This window comes from Bombina bombina, chromosome 5, assembly GCF_027579735.1.
Source record: "Bombina bombina isolate aBomBom1 chromosome 5, aBomBom1.pri, whole genome shotgun sequence".
NCBI classification, from domain to species: Eukaryota; Metazoa; Chordata; class Amphibia; order Anura; family Bombinatoridae; genus Bombina; species Bombina bombina.
Window position 1 is genome coordinate 1,160,119,789 of NC_069503.1, and position 23,808 is coordinate 1,160,143,596.

At 41.9% G+C, this 23,808-nt stretch overlaps 1 protein-coding gene across 1 annotated transcript in view; it reads left to right on the forward strand.

Moving 5' to 3' along the window:
* Positions 1–23,214, forward strand: part of LOC128661765 (cilia- and flagella-associated protein 20) — a 127,283-nt gene extending 104,069 nt beyond the window's left edge. The window contains exons 5-6 of the mRNA XM_053715985.1: positions 22,537–22,647; positions 23,041–23,214. Coding sequence (XP_053571960.1) covers positions 22,537–22,647; positions 23,041–23,046 — 117 coding nt within the window. The 3' untranslated portion in view covers positions 23,047–23,214. The remainder of the gene's footprint in view (positions 1–22,536; positions 22,648–23,040) is intronic.
* Positions 23,215–23,808: the final 594 nt, after the last annotated feature.

Here is a 23,808-nt window from a genome sequence, read left to right on the forward strand (position 1 = left end):
AACGCCCACGATAGGCGGGGCTAACGGAAGCACCAAAATTTGTTGCGCACTTTCCCCTCATAGTTCTGGTGTTCTGTGACATTTTGTGTTTTTGTCTGTGTTTTTTGAGCAGACTTCATCTCCAGAATAAATAGATTGAGTCCGGATCATCTAGCAGCCTATTATCTCTGGTGTTAGGCAGGTAAGCACCTCAGCAAAGTTAAGCTGAGGTGTAAAGGTGTCCGGAGCATTTATTACTACTTGTCATTTTATTTTATTGCTAAAAAATAAAGCAGTTTATTTTAAATATTTAAAGGAACAGTAACGTTTTTTTGTGAGGTATTTTTTAATAAAATATCAATTTCTATCTATTTATTTAGTTGTTTTGGGGTGAATAAAGATGGACTAAGAGGCCCTGCAAGATGTTACATGTTCATGTTTTGATGCTAATGTTGAACCACCAATCCCTTTCTGTTCCTCATGTATTGAGAGAACTTTACATTATAGGGATAGACTTTTTTCTGAGCCACCATTGTCCAGGGCGGATGCTGTTCAGGAGTCTTCTGACAATGTTCAAAATATGCTGCAGCTTTCTCCTCAAGTGTGCCAAAACTTACCGTCCATACAGCCAGTGCCCTGCATTTCCTCCATTTCTCCACCTGGAGTTACTTTGCAAGACATCGCTTCTCTCATGTCCTCTGCGATTTCTGATGCATTGTCTGCTTTTCCCATGCTGCAGGGAAAGCGCAAGAGGAAAAGTAAACAATCAGTAAAGGAGGTTACTGACACAGTTGTTGCTATTTCAAATACACCCTCCCAGAAGCCTGAGGAGGAGGATATTTTGGTAGCATGTGAAGGTGAAATCTCAGACTCAGACAGTGTAATTCCTCCTGCTGATACTGAAGTTGTTTTCTTCAGGTTTAAGCTAGAACACCTCCATTTGTTAAGGAGGTTTCAGCTACCCTGGACGACTCCGATACTACCATCGTAGTCAATCCTAAGAAGTCTAGTAAACTAAACAAGTATTTTGACGTGCCCTCCATGGTGGAGGTATTTCCTGTACCAGATAGGGCTACAGAGATCATTGCTAAGGAATGGGAGAGACCTGGTATCCCTTTTTCTCCATCCCCCATATTTAAAAAGATGTTTCCTATAGAAGATTCTATCAAGGAATCTTGGCAGACGGTACCCAAGGTGGAAGGGATGATTTCCACACTAGCCAAGAGAACTACTATTCCAATAGAGTATAGTTGTTCTTTTAAGGGTCCTATGGACAAAAAGTTAGAGGGGTTACTCAAGAAGATGTATGTACACCAGGGTTTACAATATCAACCGCAGTTTGTATTGCTACAGTCACTAGTGCGGCCGCATATTGGTTTAATGCACTGTCTGAATCCATTCGGACAAATACTCGCCTTGAAGAAATCCAGGATAGGATTAAGGCCCTTAAGTTGGCCAACTCCTTTATTACAGATGCTTCCTTTCAGGTTATTAAACTGGGAGCTAAGATTTCAGGTTCTGCCATTCTGGCTCAGAGCTTTATGGTTAAAATCTTGGTCTGCGTATATGTCATCTAAGTCTAAACTTTTGGCGATTCCTTACAAGAGAAAGACCTTGTTTGGTCCTGGTTTGACGGAAATAATGTCTGATATCATGGGTGGAAAGGGACATTTCCTCCCTCAGGATAAGAGAAATAAAAAGAAGACGTCAGAGTAATTTTCGTCCCTTTCGAAATTTCAAGGGAAATCCTTCCACTCCCTCCTCCAAGCAGGAGCAGTCCAAGCCTTCCTGGATGCCAAATCAGTCTTGGAACAATCCAAAAAGCCTGCTGTCGAGTCAAAGACAGCATGAAGGGCCTGTCTCTGATCCGGGACCTGATCTTGTAGGGAGCAGACTTTCATTCTTCACTCATGCTTGGGTTCGAGATGTGCAGGATCCCTGGGCGGTGGACATTGTGTCCCAGGGATTCAAGCTAGAGTTCAAGACCTTTCCTCCCAGGGGCAGATTTCTGCTTTCAAGATTATCTGTAGACCAGACAAAAAGAGGCGTTCTTACACTGTGTACAAGACCTCTCCAACCTGGGAGTTATAGTTCCTGTCCCAATGCAGCTAAGGGGTATTGGGTTCTATTCCAATCTGTTTGTGGTTCCCAAAAAGGAGGGAGCCTTCAGACCAATTTTAGATCTCAAGAGTCTAAACAAATTTCTCAGAGTGCCGTCTTTCAAAATGGAAACTATTCGTTCCATTCTTCCTTTGGTCCAGGAGGGTCAATTTATGACTACCGTGGATTTAAAGGACGCGTACCTGCATGTTCCCATCCACAGGGACCATCACAAGTTTCTAAGGTTTGCATTTCTAAACAAACGCTTCCAATTTGTGGCTCTTCCATTCGGTCTTGCCACAGCTCCCAGAATTTTCTCAAAGGTTCTGGGATCCCTGCTGGCAGTGCTCAGATTGCGAGGCATTGCTGTGGCACCTTATCTGGACGACATTCTGGTTCAGGCGCCTTCCTTTCAACAAGCAAGATCACACACGGAAATGTTATTAACTTTCCTGCGGTCTCACGGATGGAAGGTGAATTTGGAAAAGAGTTCGTTAGTTCCAAATACAAGGGTAATTTTCTTGGGAACCATAATAGATTCCTTATTAATTTACATTTTTCTGACAGATGTCAGCAAATCAAAGATTTTTTATTCTTGCCTAGCTCATCAGTCCTCTCCTCGGCCATCAGTGGCTCAGTGCATGGAGGTAATCAGGCTGATGGTAGCGGCAATGGACATCATCCTGTTCGCCCGTTTCCACCTCAGACCTCTGCAGTTAAGCATGCTCAGGCAGTGGAATGGAGATTATGCGGATCTGTCTCCGCAATTACAGCTGGAACAGGAGATAAGGGATTCTCTACTTTGGTGGTTGTCTCAGGATCATCTCTCCCAGGGGACCTGCTTTCGCAGACCCTCTTGGCTGATTGTGACAACAGATGCCAGCCTTCTGGGATGGGGAGCAGTCTGGGGCTGTCTAAAGGCTCAGGGAACATGGACTCAGTCTGAGTCGCTCTCAGTTCCAGAATGTTTATGGGTAGAACAATCTTCAATGCTCTTCAGTTAGCCTCGGTCCAGTTCCAGTCGGACAATATAAACTCAGTGGCTTACATCAACCATAATGCAGGAACACTGAGTTCCTTGACCATGACAGAGGTAGCCAAGATCATTATGTGGGCGGAGACCCACAGTTGCTGTCTGTCGGCGATCCACATTCCAGGAGTGGACGACTGGGAGGTGGACTTCCTGAGCAGGCAGACCTTTCACCCGGGGGAGTGGGGGCTCCATCCTGAGGTTATTTTCCAGCCTGATTCTCAAGTGGGGTCAGCCGGAATTGGATCTCATGGCATCTCGGCAGAATGCCAAACTTCCGAGGTACGGGTCAACGTCAAGAGACCCTCAGGCTCTACTGATAGATGCTCTGGCGGTACCTTGGAATTTCAGCCTGACATACCTATTTCCTCAGTTCACTCTTCTACCTCGGGTCATTGCTTGAATCAAGCAGGAGAAGGCGTCGGTAATCCTCATTGCACCGGCATGGCCTCGCAGGATTTGGTATGCAGACCTGGTGGACATGTCAACTCTTCCACCTTGGAGACTTCCGTTGAGGAAGGACCTTCTACTTCAAGGGCCCTTCCTTCATCCAAATCTAGTTTCTCTGAAGCTGACTGCTTGGAGATTGAACGTTTAATTTTATCCAAGTGTGGATTTTCGGAATCGTTCATTGAGACCATGATTCAGGCTCGTAAACCTGTGACTAGAAGGATTTACCATAAGATATGGCGTAAATATCCTGTATTGGTGTGAATCCAAGGGCTATTCTTGGAGTAGAGTTAGGATTCCTAGAATCCTGTCCTTTCTTCAAGAAGGTTTAGAGAAGGGTTTATCGGCTAGTTCCCTAAAGGGTCAGATATCTGCCTTGTGTATTTTGTTAAATAAATGTCTGGCAGACGTCCCAGACGTGCAGTCGTTTTGTCAGGCTTTGGTCAGGATCAAGCCTGTGTTCAAGCCAGTTACTCCTCCCTGGAGTCTTAATTTAGTTCTTAAGGTTCTTCAAGGGGCTCCGTTTGAGCCTATGCATTCCTTAGATATTAAGGGTTTCTCCCTAAAGTAGTTTCAGACCGGAACAGTCCTAATCCTTCTTCTCAGAAGGAATGACTTCTGCACAATCTGGACGTGGTACGTGCATTAAAATTCTATTTGCAGGCGATTAAGGACTTTCGTTAGTCCTCTGCTCTGTTTGTGGTATTCTCTGGGAAATGTAAGGAACAGAAAGCTACGGCTACTTCTCTCTCTTTGTGGCTGAAGAGTATCATTCACTTTGCCTATGAAACTGCTGGACAGCAGCCTCCTGAAAGAGTTACGGCTCATTCTACGAGGGCTGTTTCCTCTTCCAGGGCATTCAAAAATGAAGCTTCTATGGAACAGATTTGCAAGGCTGCAACTTGGTCCTCTTTTCACACTTTTTCAAAATTCTATAAATTTGACACTTTTGCCTCGGCTGAGGCCTCTTTTGGGAGAAAGGTTCTTCAAGCAGTGGTGCCTTCCGTTTAGGTTCCCTGTCTTGTCCCTCCCTTATCTGTGTACTCTAGCTTGGGTATTGATTCCCAATAGTAATTAGATGATCCGTGGACTCATCGTGTCATTAGAAAGAAAACAAAATTTATGCTTACCGGATACATTTCTTTCTTTCTTGACACAATGAGTCCACAGCCCGCCTTGTTCCTTAGACAGGGTGTTAGTATGTGATAAACTTCAGACACCTCTGCACCTTGTTGCTTCCTTTCTCTCTTTTACTTCGGTCGAATGACTGGGTGGGGTTGGAGGGAAGGAAGGTTATAGTTAACAGCGTTGCTGTGATGCTTTTTGCCGCCTCCTGCTGGGCAGGAGTGATATTCCCAATAGTAATTAGATGATCCGCGGACTCATCGTGTCAAGAAATAAATTTATCAGGTAAGCATAAATTTTGTTTTCATTGCAATTAGAAGCCTTCAGATTTATTTGTGCCATTTAGTTTCCTGTCCAATATGCGGCTTTTGCCAAACTCTGGAGCGTTGCTCTATCCTTCTGCGATTTTCCTCTAATTCTTCGGCTCCTATGAACTATTTAGCAAGATGTAGTGGAAATGATGGTCATATTGAGCCTAGACCTACTGATTTATCTGCTTATACTGGCCTTGTGCCGCTTGAGTGGCTCTGTATAAAGGTTAGATTGCTAGACCCACTAAAGGATATAGTGTAATTTGCTCAGTGATTACTTCATGCATTATCAGCAATTATAGAAGTCAAATGGCCCCCATTTCTGGTCCTACAATTCTTTTAAAGAGTGGCAATATTAAGGCCAACATAAGTCTTCAAAGGGACAGTGAAATCGGAGAGCAGCAATGTCAAACAACTTTCAATTTTGCATCTATTCTGAAATTTGCTTTTTTCCCTTGATATGCATTGATGAACAGTAAACCTAAGTTTGCTCAGGAGCAACAATGCACTTATGGGTGGGTATATATGCTCTGCCTGCCGATCTGCTTTTATTGATGAGGACAAGAAGGCCACTTCCTGAATTCTTAATGAAGATGGTATAATAGTATGATGATAACAAACTGGGGAAGGGGTTGGTTTTCTTCACATATCTGAACAAAAGAATGAAGACAGACGGACTTTGTGATTAGCTCAGTCTGATTTCCCTTGTATATTATTGCTTTGCTATGTTTATGTTGGTTAGTGTTGCGGGTTAAAACATATTTCTTTCCAATGGCAGGGAGAGTCCACAAATTCATTAATTACTGTTGGGAAATGCAACACCTGGCCACCAGGAGAAGGCAAAGACACCCCAGCCAAAGCTCTAAGTGTCCCTCCCACTTCCCCCTACTCCCCAAGTCATTCTTTGCCTTTATCTACTATAGGAGGTAGGCAAAGAAAGTGCTAAGAAGATATGGGTAGCTTTCCTTCAAGACAGGACTGGGGTTCTCAGAGTAACCATGTAATCCTCTCATTGAGAGTTGTGGTGAAAGTTAGCCACTGGATGTCGCAGTAAAGCTTCTCTGTCCTCCAGTGTACATCTGCTAACACCCCTTCTAGCGACCAGTGTAAGCTTAAACTGCTTTCCTTTATTCCTCAGGTCCCTGTCAGATGTGGAAAAAGAAGCTGCCAGACCTGGAAGTGCTATGACTGCTCAACATCAGAGACCCTGGAGGGTAAGTTCTTTAAAATGTGACACCACCCCTGGGATAGCCATATTACAAGGTCACAGTGTGACACTTCTTTTTCCCTCTGAAGGGGGTCTGGGGACATTGTTATATCCGTTTTCATTATCAGGGCTGTTTTGCTTATTCTCCTTCGGTGTCTTGCACATAGACACCGGAGCATATACTTGTGTTTGGGACAGTATTTTTGGGCATGAGAGGGCTCTTTTCAACCTTTATTGAGGAAATAGAGGAGAATCTTACTTTCATCACAATCGCGGCAAACGGCTGCTTCGTGCTTTTTTAATTTTGGCAGGGGGTGGTCCTCTAGTAACCACACCACGTGAGCGGGCACTCTGTTTAGTTAAAAAGGGTTTCTTCCGACATCGGATCTCTCGCTTTCAGTCGAAAGCGTGCAAACAGAATTTCTTTCCTATGGCATGGAGAGTCCACGATTTCATTACAATTACTAGTGGGAATTTAACTCCTGGCCAGCAGGAGGAGGCAAAGAGCACCCCAGCAGAGCTGTTGAGTGTCACTTCCCTTACCCATAATCCCCAGTCATTCTCTTTGCCTGTCAAGGGAGGATGTGCGGAGATGGTGTCTGAAGATATTTAATCCTTTAATGGGTACTTTTCCCTGCAAGCAAGTATTGGGGCTATGATGTGTCCATGTCAATCTCTTTAGTAAGAGTAATGGTGGCTTTTAGCAGTTAGAAGTAAAGCAAGGACCACCTTGCTGCCTTCTAACATCTATGCTACCCTTTGTAGAAAACCAGGGTTGGTTACTCAGTTTTTTTCTCATCAGGTCATCTGTCAGAGATCGGTTGCATCTGGCATACCTGAGACACTTTTTCTGCCCTGAAGCTGTTGAGGTAAGTGCTTTTATTCCTTCTAGGTGAGAAGGACAAGCACTTTGGGGGTTAATTCCCTCTCCTCCTTAGTCTGGAGCTGGGTATGTCAAAAATCTCGTCATGGTGGGGATCTATAAGGGGCAGTAAGTACTGGGCTCTATGCTGCTGTATATTTATGGCAGTTATCAAGCGTATCTGTGCTGCTGTTTATTTATGGCAGTTATCAAGCGTATCTGTGCTGCTGTTTATTTATGACAGTTAACGCACATCTTTTCCTCAGTCCCTGCTCTAATTCACAGGGCGCAGTGGGCAGTACGTAGTGTCAGCACTAGCCTGTTAGTTTTGGACGCCATTTCATCCTTTCATTCAGGCAATTAGGGGTTTATCTCTCTATGAGCATTATGCCTTTATTTCCCTATGTAAGTAGTCATGAGAGCAGAGAGCGTCTCCCTGTGTGGAGCGCTGCCGACTGGTCATGGAATGGTAAATGTCCGTGGGATTTTTACAAAAAACATGGAGTCTCATTTTTACTCAATATTGTGGCACAGTTATTTAGAGCACTGTAGAGCGAGGGGCTGTTTTTCTTAGGGGCGTGGCCTATTTTCTATGATAATGGCGGACGCTCTCTTTTCCTAATCAGGTGACTTTTTTTTTTCTCAGCGATCGCTATGTGTGCCGTTGTTGCCTCTGGCCCTGCTTTATACCGCTTATTTCTCGGTGTACTTTGAGCTGTGAGTTTGAGAGTTTGTTTAGGCGACGGTCTGTTGTGACCTTGTTGAACTCTATAGCGCCATATGTTTGTTTCCCTTGCCTGGTTTTCCCAAGGGTTTTCAAAAATTCTTGCTTCCCAGGTCTCTTAGAATGGAGACTTTTATGTCTTATTCTTCAACGTAACATATTGAAGTGATCCCTTCTGTTTAGGGAGACTTGTAGTGCTTTGATCGCACGTCCAAGAGTTCAGGTTGCATTAAGGACTTAGTCTTAGCGGTCCTGTAAGCGGATTATTCTTTCCTTGTGTATAAATTTTATATTGATCTATAAGTAAATGATTGTTTGTCTTTTTTTTTTTTTTTTTTTTTCCTTTTTTGGTGTTCTCTGTATTTATCTTTTCGAATACTCTAAAAAATAAAATGCTCTTTTCCATCAGCTTAGTAATCTAAATACCATGGTCAATTCCCTCACTGGCAGTTGCACTAAACTAGTATAAGAAAGGGTTGCCTGGGTATGGCACCAAAGGGACTATATATATAATGTATATAATGAAATGTTCCTGTCTGGTACAGGGACTCTATGTATTAGTCTCTCTTTCATATGAGGGGAGCATCAGTGTGTTTTTATAATCGAGTGCTTCCTTCTGAATTTGGTAGGGGTGTTAAGTTATTCTGCCCTAATATCTTTCAATCAGTCTGTTTTTTTACAATGTACAGTATTGTCTAACTTTTGTTGTGTCCTTTAATGTGTCTTTCAGAAACACTGTTCTAAGTGACTACTTGTGGCAATGGAGACTGTTTGTTTTTTTGTTCAGGACTTTTTTACGTTTTTAGTAAAAGTCTTCTTTTCAAAGGATTTGTTGCCATCTTGTGGCAGTTTTGTTAGGAAGGCATTTTCTTGCATCCCATTTTTTGTATATGACTGCAGTTTTATCCTTATACTAAAAGTTTAGTATTTCTTATTGGTGGGAAACCTTATCTATGGAATTTATATTTTATATGGTACCTCGGATCTAAACATTATGAAACTTTTTCTAAGTTCCGTTTATTTTTTCTCCTATGTTTAGGTCTATCCTAGTGATTTTGGGACTCTTATAGGTTTCTTCATAATAATTTTATTCTCGGTCAATGCTATTTGTTGGCATTTCCAGAGTCTAACTGCTGGGGCAGGATGTCTCTTATTTATGTGACATCTTATTTTTATGAGGTCGTTTAAATGGATATTGTGATATGCGTTATGTTTGCTTATAGTTTCCGTTTCGACTATGCTTTTTATTGGTGTGTTTAAGGATCTTAATCCCTACACATTTTTATTAGAGTATATTTTGATATAGTTCTACGCAGCATGTCTGCGTATTGAATCCAATTTGAGCATGATTCCTGCTTATCTTCTTTCCTTCTGTCAACACATATAATTTGTCTTTTTAGGAAGGGTAACTATTTACAGGTTTTATCTTTTTTTTTTTTTTGTACACTTTTTGGTGAAGACCGTTTTCCAGGTCTGACAGCGGAATTAAGTTCGGACTTGCTTTTTGCCACTAAATGTGGTTTTCTTAGCATAAGTCCTGAATAATGCTGAGCATGTAGTTTTCTCCGCCAGTGTGGACAGATGCCTAAGGCCACTCTGTTATTTTCGCGGCGGTGCGTTCAGCTCTGATATCTCCACCTGAGAGATGATGGTTTTGATTACTTTTGTTGGTCTTAGAGTTTTGTATTGCGTTATGTCTTTCCGCAGTATAAGACGTTATGTGTATGAATGCCGGTTATCTCAAATGAGATTTTTGGTTCGAACTAACACGCTTTTATGATATTATGAATTTTCTTATATCCTGTCTTTCTGCACTTTTTTTTTCTAGACTAAGTTCTTTGGTAACGTGTGCGTTTGTATAGTATCTTGTGGCAGTTCAATGTAACTGTTTTTCTTTTGTCTTTTTATAATCTTTTTCTGTGGATCAAAGGATTCAATTCCTAGCATTTCACAACATAGTAGTATGCTAGGTTAAACCGTGTATATTAGTTTCATTATCAATTTCTTTCATTCTGGAGGAATTGTTTATATTGTGGTTACATATTTTTGTATCTTTCAATATTTATTGCTATATACTCCGGTTTTTCCAAATTTTTTAGGAATTCTGTATATTTCTCTCATTCTGATGGCAATATATCTGACATGTATGTTGCCCTATGTGATAGGGATTTATTTTAACGTTGTCCTAGTTATTTCTATGGACTTAGTTTCATCTCTCCCTTTTGAGACGATTTTGATTTTCGTGTATTTGTAGACTGCTCTATTTTATATCTGGAGCCCTATAGTTCTCTCTCTCATCGAGGGGATTTTTTACTTTGGGTCTGTCAGGTATGAGGTCATGTTCCATACTTCACTTATTGGTGTTTCATGACACGAATATTTATTTTTATATGCTTCCTTTTTTGGAATACATTTTTATAATTTTCCTCATACTGAGAGATTTTTCCTTAGGTCTGTGTCTCAAGCTTTCATCGGATATATTAGCTTGATGGTTAGCTTAGCTGCCTAGCAAGATACATATCCTGTTCTCGTAAGATTTACCATAAGGTATGGCGTACATTCCTTTTTGATGCAAATTTATGGGTTTCTCTTGGAGTCAGGTGAGGAACCCTGCAATTTTTCCTTTCTTCAAGATGGTCTGGGGAAAAAAAGGGTTTGTCAGTCAGTTTATCTGAAGGGTCAGATTTATTCTCGTTTTATTCTTTATCTCTGTCGTTTGGCAGATCTGACAAAGGTTCTATCCTTTGTTCAGGCCTTGGTCAAATTCAGGCCTGTGTTTAAACATGTTGCTCCTTCATGGAGTCTTATTCTTAAGTTTTTGCAGCAGGCTCCGTTTGAGCCGATGAATTCTGTTATTAAATTATCTTGGAAGATTTTGTTTCTTCTTGCTCGCAGATTTTCCGATCACGATCTTTCAGCTTTGCAGTGTGATTCCTTTTTACCTAATTTTTCATGTGGATAAGGCGATCCTTCTTCCTAAGCTGGGATTTCTTCCTCGGGTAGTCTCGGATCGCAATATCAATCCGGAAATTGTTGTTCCTTACTTTTGCCCTGAACCTTCTTCTCAAAAGGAACACGGGTTGCATAACCTGGATGTTGTGCGTGCTCTAAATTTTTACCTTCAAGCCACTAAAAAGATTTTTGTCAATTTTCTACCCAGTTCGTGATTTCTCTGGTCAGCATAAGGGTTCGAAGGCCCCTTCTTCTACTGTTTCTCTCTGGTTGAGAAGTGTTATCCGATTAGAGTATGAGACCGCTGGACTACTGTCTCCTGAAAGAATTACGACTTATTCCATTTGGACTGTCTCTTTTTCCTGGGCTTTCAAAAATGAAGCTTCTGTGGAACAAATTTTCAAGGTGGCAACATGGTCTTCATTGCATACCTTTTCCAAATTCTACTATTTTGATACTTTTGCCTCTGCTGAGGCTTATTTTGGGAGAAAAGTTTGTCAAGCGGTGGTGCCTTCGGTTAAGGGCCGCCTGTTTTCTTTCATGTAATTAGCAAGAGTCCATGAGCTAGTGACGTATGGGATATACATTCCTACCAGGAGGGGCAAAGTTTCCCAAACCTCAAAATGCCTATAAATACACCCCTCACCACTCCCACAAATCAGTTTTACAAACTTTTCCTCCCGTGGAGGTGGTGAAGTAAGTTTGTGCTAGATTCTACGTTGATATGCGCTCTGCAGCAGGTTGGAGCCTGGTTTTCCTCTCAGCGTGCAGTGAATGTCAGAGGGATGTGAAGAGAGTATTGCCTATTTGAATTCAATGATCTCCTTCTACGGGGTCTATTTCATAGGTTCTCTGTTATCGGTCGTAGAGATTCATCTCTTACCTCCCTTTTCAGATCGACGATATACTTCATTTTATTGCGTCATTCTTGGCGCGGACTTTTTTGGCGCAAAAAAATTTCTTTATTTCCGGCGTCATACTTGTCGCCGGAAGTTGCGTCATTTTTGACGTTTTTGCGCCAAAAGTGTCGGCGTTACCGGATGTGGCGTCATTTTTGGCGCTAAAAGCATTTAGGCGCCAAATAATGTGGGCGTCTTTTTTGGCGCTTAAAAATATGGGCGTCATTATTGTCTCCACATTATTTAAGTCTCATTGTTTATTTGCTTCTGGTTGCTAGAAGCTTGTTCACTGGCATTTTTTCCCATTCCTGAAACTGTCATTTAAGGAATTTGATCAATTTTGCTTTGTATGTTGTTTTTTCTATTACATATTGCAAGATGTCTCAGATTGACCCTGAATCAGAAGATACTTCTGGAAAATCGCTGCCTGATGCTGGATCTACCAAAGTTAAGTGTATTTGCTGTAAACTTGTGGTATCTGTTCCTCCAGCTGTTGTTTGTATTGAATGTCATGACAAACTTGTTAATGCAGATAATATTTCCTTTAGTAATGTTACATTACCTGTTGCTGTTCCATCAACATCTAATACTCAGAGTGTTCCTGTTAACATAAGAGATTTTGTTTCTAAATCCATTAAGAAGGCTATGTCTGTTATTCCTCCTTCTAGTAAACGTAAAAGGTCTTTTAAAACTTCTCATTTTTCAGATGAATTTTTAAATGAACATCATCATTCTGATTCTGATAATGATTCCTCTGGTTCAGAGGATTCTGTTTCAGAGGTTGATGCTGATAAATCTTCATATTTATTCAAAATGGAATTTATTCGTTCTTTACTTAAAGAAGTCTTAATTGCATTAGAAATAGAGGATTCTGGTCCTCTTGATACTAAATCTAAACGTTTAAATAAGGTTTTTAAATCTCCTGTAGTTATTCCAGAAGTTTTTCCTGTCCCTGATGCTATTTCTGAAGTAATTTCCAGGGAATGGAATAATTTGGGTAATTCATTTACTCCTTCTAAACGTTTTAAGCAATTATATCCTGTGCCATCTGACAGATTAGAGTTTTGGGACAAAATCCCTAAGGTTGATGGGGCTATCTCTACTCTTGCTAAACGTACTACTATTCCTACGGCAGATAGTACTTCCTTTAAGGATCCTTTAGATAGGAAAATGTAATCCTTTCTAAGAAAAGCTTACTTGTGTTCAGGTAATCTTCTTAGACCTGCTATATCTTTAGCGGATGTGGCTGCAGCTTCAACTTTTTGGTTAGAAGCTTTAGCGCAACAAGTAACAGATCATAATTCTCATAGCATTGTTAATCTTCTTCAACATGCTAATAATTTTATTTGTGATGCCATCTTTGATATCATTAGGGTTGATGTCAGGTATATGTCTCTAGCTATTTTAGCTAGAAGAGCTTTATGGCTTAAAACTTGGAATGCTGATATGTCTTCTAAGTCAACTTTGCTTTCCCTTTCTTTCCAGGGTAATAAATTATTTGGTTCACAGTTGGATTCTATTATTTCAACTGTTACTGGGGGGAAAGGAACTTTTTTACCACAGGATAAAAAATCTAAAGGTAAATTTAGGTCTACTAATCGTTTTCGTTCCTTTCGTCACAATAAGGAACAAAAGCCTGATCCTTCCCCTACAGGAGCGGTATCAGTTTGGAAACCATCTCCAGTCTGGAATAAATCCAAGCCTTTTAGAAAGCCAAAGCCAGCTCCCAAGTCAACATGAAGGTGCGGCCCTCATTCCAGCCCAGCTGGTAGGGGGCAGTTTACGATTTTTCAAAGAAATTTGGATCAATTCGATTCACAATCTTTGGATTCAGAACATTGTTTCACAAGGGTACAGAATAGGCTTCAAGATAAGGCCTCCTGCAAGAAGATTTTTTCTTTCCCGTGTCCCAGTAAATCCAGTGAAGGCTCAAGCATTTCTGAAATGTGTTTCAGATCTAGAGTTGGCTGGAGTAATTATGCCAGTTCTGGAACAGGGGCTGGGGTTTTACTCAAATCTCTTCATTGTACCAAAGAAGGAGAATTCCTTCAGACCAGTTCTGGATTTAAAAATATTAAATCATTATGTAAGGATACCAACATTCAAAATGGTAACTATAAGGACTATTCTGCCTTTTGTTCAGCAAGGGCATTATATGTCCACAATAGATTTACAGGATGCATATCTGCATATTCCGATTCATCCAGATCACTATCGGTTTCTGAGATTCTCTTTCCTAGACAAGCATTACCAGTTTGTGGCTCTGCCGTTTGGCCTAGCAACAGCTCCAAGGATTTTTACAAAGGTTCTCGGTGCCCTTCTGTCTGTAATCAGAGAACAGGGTATTGTGGTATTTCCTTATTTGGACGATATCTTGGTACTTGCTCAGTCTTCACATTTAGCAGAATCTCATACGAATCGACTTGTATTGTTTCTTCGAGAACATGGTTGGAGGATCAATTTACCAAAAAGTTCATTGATTCCTCAGACAAGGGTAACCTTTTTAGGTTTCCAGATAGATTCAGTGTCCATGACTCTGTCTCTGACAGACAAGAGACGTCTAAAATTGGTTTCAGCTTGTCGAAACCTTCAGTCTCAATCATTCCCTTCGGTAGCCTTATGCATGGAAATTCTAGGTCTTATGACTGCTGCATCGGACGCGATCCCCTTTGCTCGTTTTCACATGCGACCTCTTCAGCTTTGTATGCTGAACCAGTGGTGCAGGGATTATACAAAGATATCTCAATATCTTTAAAACCGATTGTACGACACTCTCTGACGTGGTGGACAGACCACCATTGTTTAGTTCAGGGGGCTTCTTTTGTTCTTCCGACCTGGACTGTGATTTCAACAGATGCAAGTCTTACAGGTTGGGGAGCTGTTTGGGGGTCTCTGACAGCACAAGGGGTTTGGGAATCTCAGGAGGTGAGATTACCAATCAATATTTTGGAACAATTTTCAGAGCTCTTCAGTCATGGCCTCTTCTAAAGAGAGAGTCGTTCATTTGTTTTCAGACAGACAATGTCATAACCGTGGCATATGTCAATCATCAAGGAGAAACTCACAGTCCTCTGGCTATGAAAGAAGTATCTCGAATACTGGTATGGGCAGAATCCAGCTCCTATCTAATTTCTGCGGTTCATATCCCAGGTATAGACAATTGGGAAGCGGATTATCTCAGTCGCCAAACGGTACATCCGGGCGAATGGTCTCTTCACCCAGAGGTATTTCTTCAGATTGTTCAAATGTGGGGACTTCCAGAAATAGATCTGATGGCTTCTCATCTAAACAAGAAGCTTCCCAGGTATCTGTCCAGATCCAGGGATTCTCAGGCGGAGGCAGTGGATGCATTGTCACTTCCTTGGAAGTATCATCCTGCCTATATCTTTCCGCCTCTAGTTCTTCCAAGAGTAATTTCTAAGATTCTAAAGGAGTGCTCGTTTGTTCTGCTGGTGGCTCCAGCATGGCCTCACAGGTTTTGGTATGCGGATCTTGTCCGGATGGCCACTTGCCAACCGTGGACTCTTCCGTTAAGACCAGACCTTCTATCGCAAGGTCCTTTTTTCCATCAGGATCTCAAATCCTTAAATTTGAAGGTATGGAGATTGAACGCTTGATTCTCAGTCATAGAGGTTTCTCTGACTCCGTAATTAATACTATGTTACAGGCTCGTAAATCTGTATCTAGAAAGATATATTATCGAGTCTGGAAGACTTACATTTCTTGGTGTCTTTCTCATCATTTTTCTTGGCATTCTTTTAGAATTCCTAGAATTTTACAGTTTCTTCAGGATGGTTTGGATAAAGGTTTGTCTGCAAGTTCCTTGAAAGGACAAATCTCTGCTCTTTCTGTTCTTTTTCACAGAAAGATTGCTAGTCTTCTTGATATTCATTGTTTTGTACAAGCTTTGGTTCGTATAAAACCTGTTATTAAGTCAATTTCTCCTCCTTGGAGTTTAAATTTGGTTCTGGGGGCTCTTCAAGCTCCTCCGTTTGAACCTATGCATTCGCTGGACATTAAATTACTTTCTTGGAAAGTTTTGTTCCTTTTGGCCATCTCTTCTGCCAGAAGAGTTTCTGAATTATCTGCTCTTTCTTGTGAGTCTCCTTTTCTGATTTTTCATCAGGATAAGGCGGTGTTGCGAACTTCTTTTAAATTTTTACCTAAGGTTGTGAATTCTAACAACATTAGTAGAGAAATTGTGGTTCCTTCATTGTGTCCTAATCCTAAGAATTCTAAGGAAAGATCGTTGCATTCTTTGGATGTAGTTAGAGCTTTGAAATATTATGTTGAAGCTACTAAAAATTTCCGAAAGACTTCTAGTCTATTTGTTATCTTTTCCGGTTCTAGGAAAGGTCAGAAGGCCTCTGCCATTTCTTTGGCGTCTTGGTTAAAGTCTTTGATTCATCATGCTTATGTCGGGTAAAACTCCGCCTCAAAGGATTACAGCTCATTCTACTAGGTCAGTTTCTACTTCCTGGGCATTTAGGAATGACGCTTCGGTTGATCAGATTTGCAAAGCAGCAACTTGGTCTTCTTTGCATACTTTTACTAAATTCTACCATTTTGATTTGTTTTCGTCTTCTGAAGCAGTTTTTGGTAGAAAAGTACTTCAGGCAGCTGTTTCAGTTTGATTCTTCTGCTTATAATTTCAGTTTTTTTCATTATAAGATTTAAACTTTGTTTTGGGTGTGGATTATTTTCAGCGGAATTGGCTGTCTTTATTTTATCCCTCCCTCTCTAGTGACTCTTGCGTGGAAGATCCACATCTTGGGTATTCATTATCCCATACGTCACTAGCTCATGGACTCTTGCTAATTACATGAAAGAAAACATAATTTATGTAAGAACTTACCTGATAAATTCATTTCTTTCATATTAGCAAGAGTCCATGAGGCCCACCCTTTTTTTTTTTTGTATAAAGCACAATTATTCCAATTCCTTATTTTTTATGCTTTCGCACTTTTTTCTTATCACCCCACTTCTTGGCTATGCGTTAAACTGATTTGTGGGTGTGGTGAGCGGTGTATTTATAGGCATTTTGAGGTTTGGGAAACTTTGCCCCTCCTGGTAGGAATGTATATCCCATACGTCACTAGCTCATGGACTCTTGCTAATATGAAAGAAATTAATTTATCAGGTAAGTTCTTACATAAATTATGTTTTTGTTCTCCCTCCCTTTCATTCTGTGTCTTCTAGCTTGGATATTGGTTCCCACTAGTAATTGGAATGAAATCGTTGTCTCTCCATGCCATAGGAAAGAAAACAAAATGTATGCTTACGTGATAAATTCCTTTCTTTCCGAGCATGGAGAGTCCATGATTTACTTACATTTACTTTGGTGGTTTTTGTGTAAAAACCTCAGGCACCTCTATACCCATGTGTTTTCTTCTTTTTCCATTTTCCTTCGGCTGAATGACTGGAGATTATGGGTAAGAGAAGTGACACTTAACAGCTCTGCTGGGGTGCTCTTTGCCTCCTTCTGCTGGCCAGGAGTTGAATTCCCACTAGTAATTGGAATGAAATCATGGACTCTCCATGACGAGAGAAATTTATCAGGTAAGCATGTGTGCGGCCTTTCCCTACATTTCCGTTTGTGCTCTGGGAGGTGGTGAGTGCCTCTGCATTAGCATAAGGGGTTAGAGGTGCAGCTTCTATAAAAAGTTTGTTACTTTGTCTTGCTGTTTGGAAGAAACCTGGAAGAAAATACTAAGAAAAGTTATGGAGAACAATTTTGATTTATCTATGAAGGTTTCTAACACTTCGATAATTCCATCTGACAAATGCCTTTATTGTGAAGAGGCCATAGTGTGCCCCCTGCACAGTTTTGCTCTACTTGCTTAGTCTCTGTATTAAAGTCTAAGAATGGATTTAGTCCAGTTCCTCTCTTGACTAACAAATTTAACCCCCTCAGAGCCCTCTACCGCTCAGGACTCTTGTCCAAGAGATGCCTCAACTTTCTCCTCCGTCCCTGTCCCTTAATATGCCATAAGCAGTGCCCTGCGGCTTACCGCAATCTCAGTCTGGAGGTGTTTTTTTGCCAGCGGACTTTGCGGCACAGCTATTATCCGCTGTCTCTGCTGCACTGAATGCCTTGCCTGTCTCTGGCAAATGTAAGAGAAAAATTAAACATGTTTCCCCTGATGCAGGGGTTAGTTCTCCTATTCAGTCTGTGTTGGCCAGTATATCCCAACATTCTGAGGATGAACTTGCCTCAATAGCATCTGAGGGGGAGCTTTCTGACTCAGATACCACTTAGGAAAAATCGTTAGAACCTGAGGAGCTGAGCTTCAGGTTCAAACTTGAGCATCTCCGCTTTTTGCTTATGCGGTCTTGTCGAATCTGGACGTCCTTGAGCCTAAACTGTCGGAGGAACCTAAAATTCCTAAGCTGGACAGGGTTTATGAGGTTGAGAGCTCCTGAGACCTTTCCGGTTCCAGCTCGCATGGCGGAAATCATTTCTAAGGAATGGGTGAAACCTAGAACCCCTTTCTCCCCTTCCGCTACCTTTTAAGTGGATGTTTCCAGTCCCTGACTCTCACCTGGAAATGTGGAGTTCTAACTCCAAGGTGGATGGAGCCATTTCTATTCTCTCTAAGCATACTACTATCCCCCTCAAGGATAGTACCTCCTTCAGGAAACCCATGGATAGAAAGATGGAGGGGTACTTAAAGGGATAGTAAACCCCTAAATTTTATTTTATGATTCAGATAGAACATACAATTTTAAACAACTTTCCAATTTAATTCTATTATCAAATTTTCTTCATTCTCTTGTTATCCATTGCTACAGGGATAGCATTGCACTAATGACAGGAAGCTGAAAATATCTATTTAGCCAATCACAAGAGAGAAATGTGTGCAGGCACCAATTAGCAGCAGCTCCCACTAGTGTATGATATGTGCGTATTCATTTTTTAACAAGGGATACTAAGAAAACAAAGCACATTTGAAAATAGAAGTGAATTTAAAAGCGTCTTAAAATAACATGCTCTATCTGAATCATGCAAGTTTAATTTTGACTTTCCGATCCCTTTAAGGAGGATGTTCCACCAGATGGTGCTTCTTTTTCAGCCGGATGCAGCCATTGTGGCTGTTGCTGGTGCTGCCACTTATTGGTGCGACTCTCTTTTTTTTATTGGAGTGAATACAGGTGGAGACTCCGTTAGAGGATATCCAAGATTGTATTAGATCTCTTAAAATAGCCAATTCCTTTATTTGTGACGCTAACATGCAGATCATTTGTCTGAATGCTAAGGGGCCCATTTATCAAAGGGCTTGCGGACCTGATCCGACACTGCGGATCAGGTCCGCAAGACCTCGCTAAATGCGGAGAGCAATACGCTCTCCACATTTAACATTGCACCAGCAGCTCACAAGAGCTGCTGGTGCAACGCCGCCCCCTGCTGACTCGCGGCCAATCGGCCGCCAGCAGGGAGCTGTCAATCAACCCGATCGTATTCGATCGGGTTGATTTCCGGCGGTTCCTGTCCGCCTGCTCAGAGCAGGCGGACAGGGTTATGAAGCAGCGGTCTTTAGACCGCTGCTTCATAACTTGTGTTTCTGGCGAGTCTGAAGACTCGCCAGAAACACGGCCCTTCAAGCTCCATACGGAGCTTGATAAATGGGCCTGCAAGTCTTTTGTTTTCAGGGGTGCTTTCGCGAAGGACTCTTTGGTTAAAGTCCTGGTCTGCAGACATGGTATCTAAATCAAGACTCCTTTTCTTAGCTTTCAAGAGAGAGACTTTGTTCTGTCCAGGCCTGGATTCCATTGTTTCCACGGTGACTGGAGATAAGGGCGCTTTACTCCCTCAAGATAAAAAAGTAGGGTCGCCAATCTTCTAATTTTTGTCCCTTTCATTCAGAGAAGGGTCAGGGGGCCCAGACGTCAAAGACGGATCAGCCCAAGAATACCTGGAAACCAAGTCATTGGAGCAAAGCCAAGCAGTCCAAGAAGCCCTCCACCGATAAGTCCACATGAAGGTACGGCTCCCAATCCGGGAACGGATCGCGTAGGGGCAGACCATACTTTTTTCAAGATGCTTGGTTTCGAGATGTTCAGGATCCCTGGGTCTTGGATGTAGTCTCCCAGGGGTACAGGATAGGTTTCAGATCTCGTCTACCCAGAGGCAGATTTATTTTTTCAAGACTCTCAAGCAAAGAGGACAGCCTTTTTAAATTGCGTAAAGGACCTAACATCTTTGGGAGTGATTGTACCTGTGCCCCCCTCAGAACAAGGTCTTGGATTTTATTCAAATCTGTTTCTGGCCTCCAAGAAAGAGGGGACTTTTCCATGCAATCTTGGATTTAAAGTGTCTCAACAAGTTTCTCAAGGTAACTTACTTCAAGATGGAGACTATCAGATCCATTCTTTCATTGGTCCAGGAGGGTCAGTTCATGACCACTATTGACCTGAAGGACGCATATCTCCATGTTCCGATCCACAAGGATCATTTTCAGTTTCTGTGGTTTGCCTTTCTGGAAAAACATTTCAAGTTTGTAGCTCTACCCTTTGGTCTAGCTACTGCCCCAAGGATCTTTGTAAAGGTATTGGAAGCTCTCCTAGCGGTGGCCAGATCGCAAGCAACCGCGACTGCTCCTTACCTGGACTATAATCTTTGTCCAAGCTCCATCTTTTCCTTTTGGCAAGATCTCACACAGATTCTCTTCTGTCTCCTTCGAACTCACAGATGGAAGATAAATATGGACAAGAGTTCCCTGGTTCCCAACACCAGGGTATGTTTTCTGGGAACGATCGATACAATTTCCATGAAAATCTTCCTGATGGAGCTAAGACAGACAAAAAGATCCTCTCTGCCTGTCGGCCTCTTCAGTCTACTGCAGGTCCCTCTGTGGATCAATGCATGGAAGTGATTGGTCTTATGGTGGCTTCCATGGATATTATTGGAGTGGACAATTGAGAAGCAGACTTCCTGAGCAGACAGACTATCCACCCCGGGGAGTGGTCCCTTCACCCCAAGGTGTTTACCGAAATAACTCTCAGATGGGGGGGTTCCAGAGATAGACCTCATGGCGTCTCGTCTCAATACCAAGCTGCCCAGATACGGGTTGAGATTGAGAGATCCTCAGGCAGTGTTGGACGCGTAAGTGGCTTAGTGGAGGTTCAAACTTATTTATCTATTCCCTCCATTTTGATGCGGGCGATCACCCGGGAGAGGAGAGCAAACAGGAGCAAGCCTCTGTAATTCTAAGTGCTCCGTTGTGGCCTTGCAGGACCTGGTTTGCGGACCTAGTGAAGATGTCCTCCTCGCCTCCATGGAGGTTGCCTCTATAAGTGCCCGTTTCTTTACCACAATCTAGATTCTCTGAGGCTGACTGCATAGAGATTGAATGCTTAGTGCTATCGAAAATAGGTTTTTCTGATAGGGTCATTGATACCCTGACTCAGGCTCATAAGACGGTTACTCTGTGTATTTACCAAAAGGTGTGGCGTTGCTATTTAGCTTGGTGTGAGGATCGTGGTTTCCCTTGGCACAAAGTGAGGGTTCCTCAAATTCTTTTGTTTCTCCAGGATGGTCTGGAGAAAGATTTATCTGCTAGTTCTATCAAAGGTCAGATCTCTGCCCTTTCTGTGTTGCTGCACAAGAAGTTATCTAATCTTCCTGACGGTCAGACCTTTGCCCAGGCCCTGGTTAGAATCACGCCTGTGTTTAAGCTAGTTGCTCCTCCTTGGAGCCTTAATCTTGTTCTTCAATCGGCACTGTTTGAGCCTATGCATTGTGTTGACATTACACTTTTGTCTTGGAAGGTTTTGTTCTTGTTGGCTATGTCTTCTGCTCACAGAGTTTCTGAGTTGTTTGCTTTGCAGTGTGATTCTCCTTATCTCGTTTTGCATGCAGATAAGGCGGTTTTACGTACCCAGTTAGGTTTTCTTCCTAAGGTTCTCTCTGACCGCCATATCATTCAGGAGATTGTGGTTCCTTCTCCTTGCTCTAATCCTTCCTCTCAGAAGTAGCGTTTGTTGCACAATCTGGATGTAGTTTGTGCTTTGAAATTCTATCTTCATGTAACCAAGGAGTTTAGGCAATCTTCTTCCTTGTTTGTTTTGTACGTTGGTAAGCGCAAGGGTCAGAAGGCCACTGCGACTACTCTCTTTTTGGCTGAGGAGTATCATTCGTTTGGCTTATAAGGAAGCTGGTCAGCAGCCTTCTGAGAGGATTCGGCTCATTCTACCCATGCAGTGTCCTCTTATTGGGCTTTTAAGAATGAAACTTCTATAGAGCAAATCTGTAAGGCAGGTACCTGGTCCTCTTTACATACTTTTTCAAAATTTGACAAGTTTGATGTTTTTGCCTCAGCTGAAGCTTCTTTTGGGAGAAAGGTGCTTCAAGCGGTTGTGCCTTCAGATTAGGTCCGCCTGCCTTATTTTTCCCTCCCGGTTCATTCTGTGCCCTCTCTAGCTTGGGTATTGTATTTCCAACAGTAATTAATTGATTTGTGGACTCTCCCTGCCATTTGAAAGAAAACAAAATTGATGCTTACCTGATGAATTCTTTTTTACCTGGCCGAGAGTACATGAACCCGCCCTATGATTTTTTAGGCAGTGTTTTTCCTTATCTTCTGGCACCTCTATACCCCTAGTGTTTCTCTTACTTTCCCTTATTACCTCAGCTGAATGACTGGGGGAGTAAGGGAAGTGGGAGGGATACTTAATGCTTTGGCTGGGGTGTCTTTGTCTCCTTCCGGTGGCCAGGTGTTGCATTCCCAACAGTAACGAATGAATTTGTGGACTGGCCCTGCCAGGAATTTTTTTTTTTTGCTTCAGTGCAAGGATGTCAGATTTTGTTGAAGACGTTGTTTGTTTAGTATGTTCTGATTATATAATGTGATCACTATGATGTGCATATTGTCCTAACCGCAATATTCTCGTTTGTTAGATCCATGCAAACTGTCGTATCCGGAGAGTTTACTTTTCAGACCGCCTGTATTCTGAGGATGAGCTTCCGGCTGAGTTTAAGCTGTACCTCCCTGTGCAGAATAAAGCAAAGGTGAGAGCTCTGTGTTTGTCTGAGTCTTATTTCTCTGCTTCTCCCTCCGCTTTACTGTTCCCCTCGCTACCCTGTAACTGTCAGTGTCCCTTCTGCTTTACCCTGTGGTGTCCTTAAGCCTTTCCTGGTTTTTATTCACTAAATTGTAAGTATATGGGTTGGTTAAAAAATGTCTGTAGCAGTGGGAAATTGTGTGCGCTAACTGTAAGATGAAATACAAGCAACTATTGTATCTGCACGTGCACTTAGCTCTAATATATAAGGAATTCAGGCATTTGTTGTTATCGGATAATGAACAGCTTATAAATGCAGTTTGTGCACTTCTGCATATTCCTTTAGTGTTTCTATACTGCAGCTCACTGACATTCATCTTTTTTTTGTTTTGTTTTGCAGCAATGAGAAGACGACTCTCTATAGCACGTTGACCTCCCCACCTCCTTTATAACCTTCTAAAATAGTATTTTATATATAAGAAAAGGCTCCTCCAACCGTTTTATAAATTATGGATTTTTTCTTTTTCAAACTCAGATCCATTTATGTTTTGTAATAAATCCTCCTGCTCCTGTATTTGGCTGTTGGTCTTTGTTTCGCAGCCTACAATATTTATCTGATGACTGTCTGGGGTTGGGGATGTATTGTTCCTCAGTGTGTCCACTTGGTGAAATGAATTTCCTAGGAGAGGGTTTGTGGTCTCATTATGTACCCCCAGCCTCATTATCTGCCTTCCAAATGGTCTTCTGCACTGGTAGGAGATGGATGTCTTCACGTGCCTTCCAAATGGTCTTCTGCACTGGTAGGAGATGGATGTCTTCACGTGCCTTCCAAATGGTCTTCTGCACTGGTAGGACATGGATCTCTTCACGTGCAACATAAGTGCAGATTCAGGTTTCCAGTCATTTACCCACACATGGCTCAGAGGGGAATTTGATAGGTTGAGAGGCGAGCTTAATAATAATAATAAGTTGCCATTGAGAAACATGAAGGAACACTGAGTCCCCAGTAGACTAGGGAATTTAATATAATATGAGAGTGTATGAAGGGACTGTGCTTCCAGACCCAAAGGATTCATTGGCGACCTCCCCAGAGAAGGCGAGGTCGCTAAAACCTATTAATTCACTGGTATATATGTTGCTACAGAGTTTCAGGCAAACGGATATATTT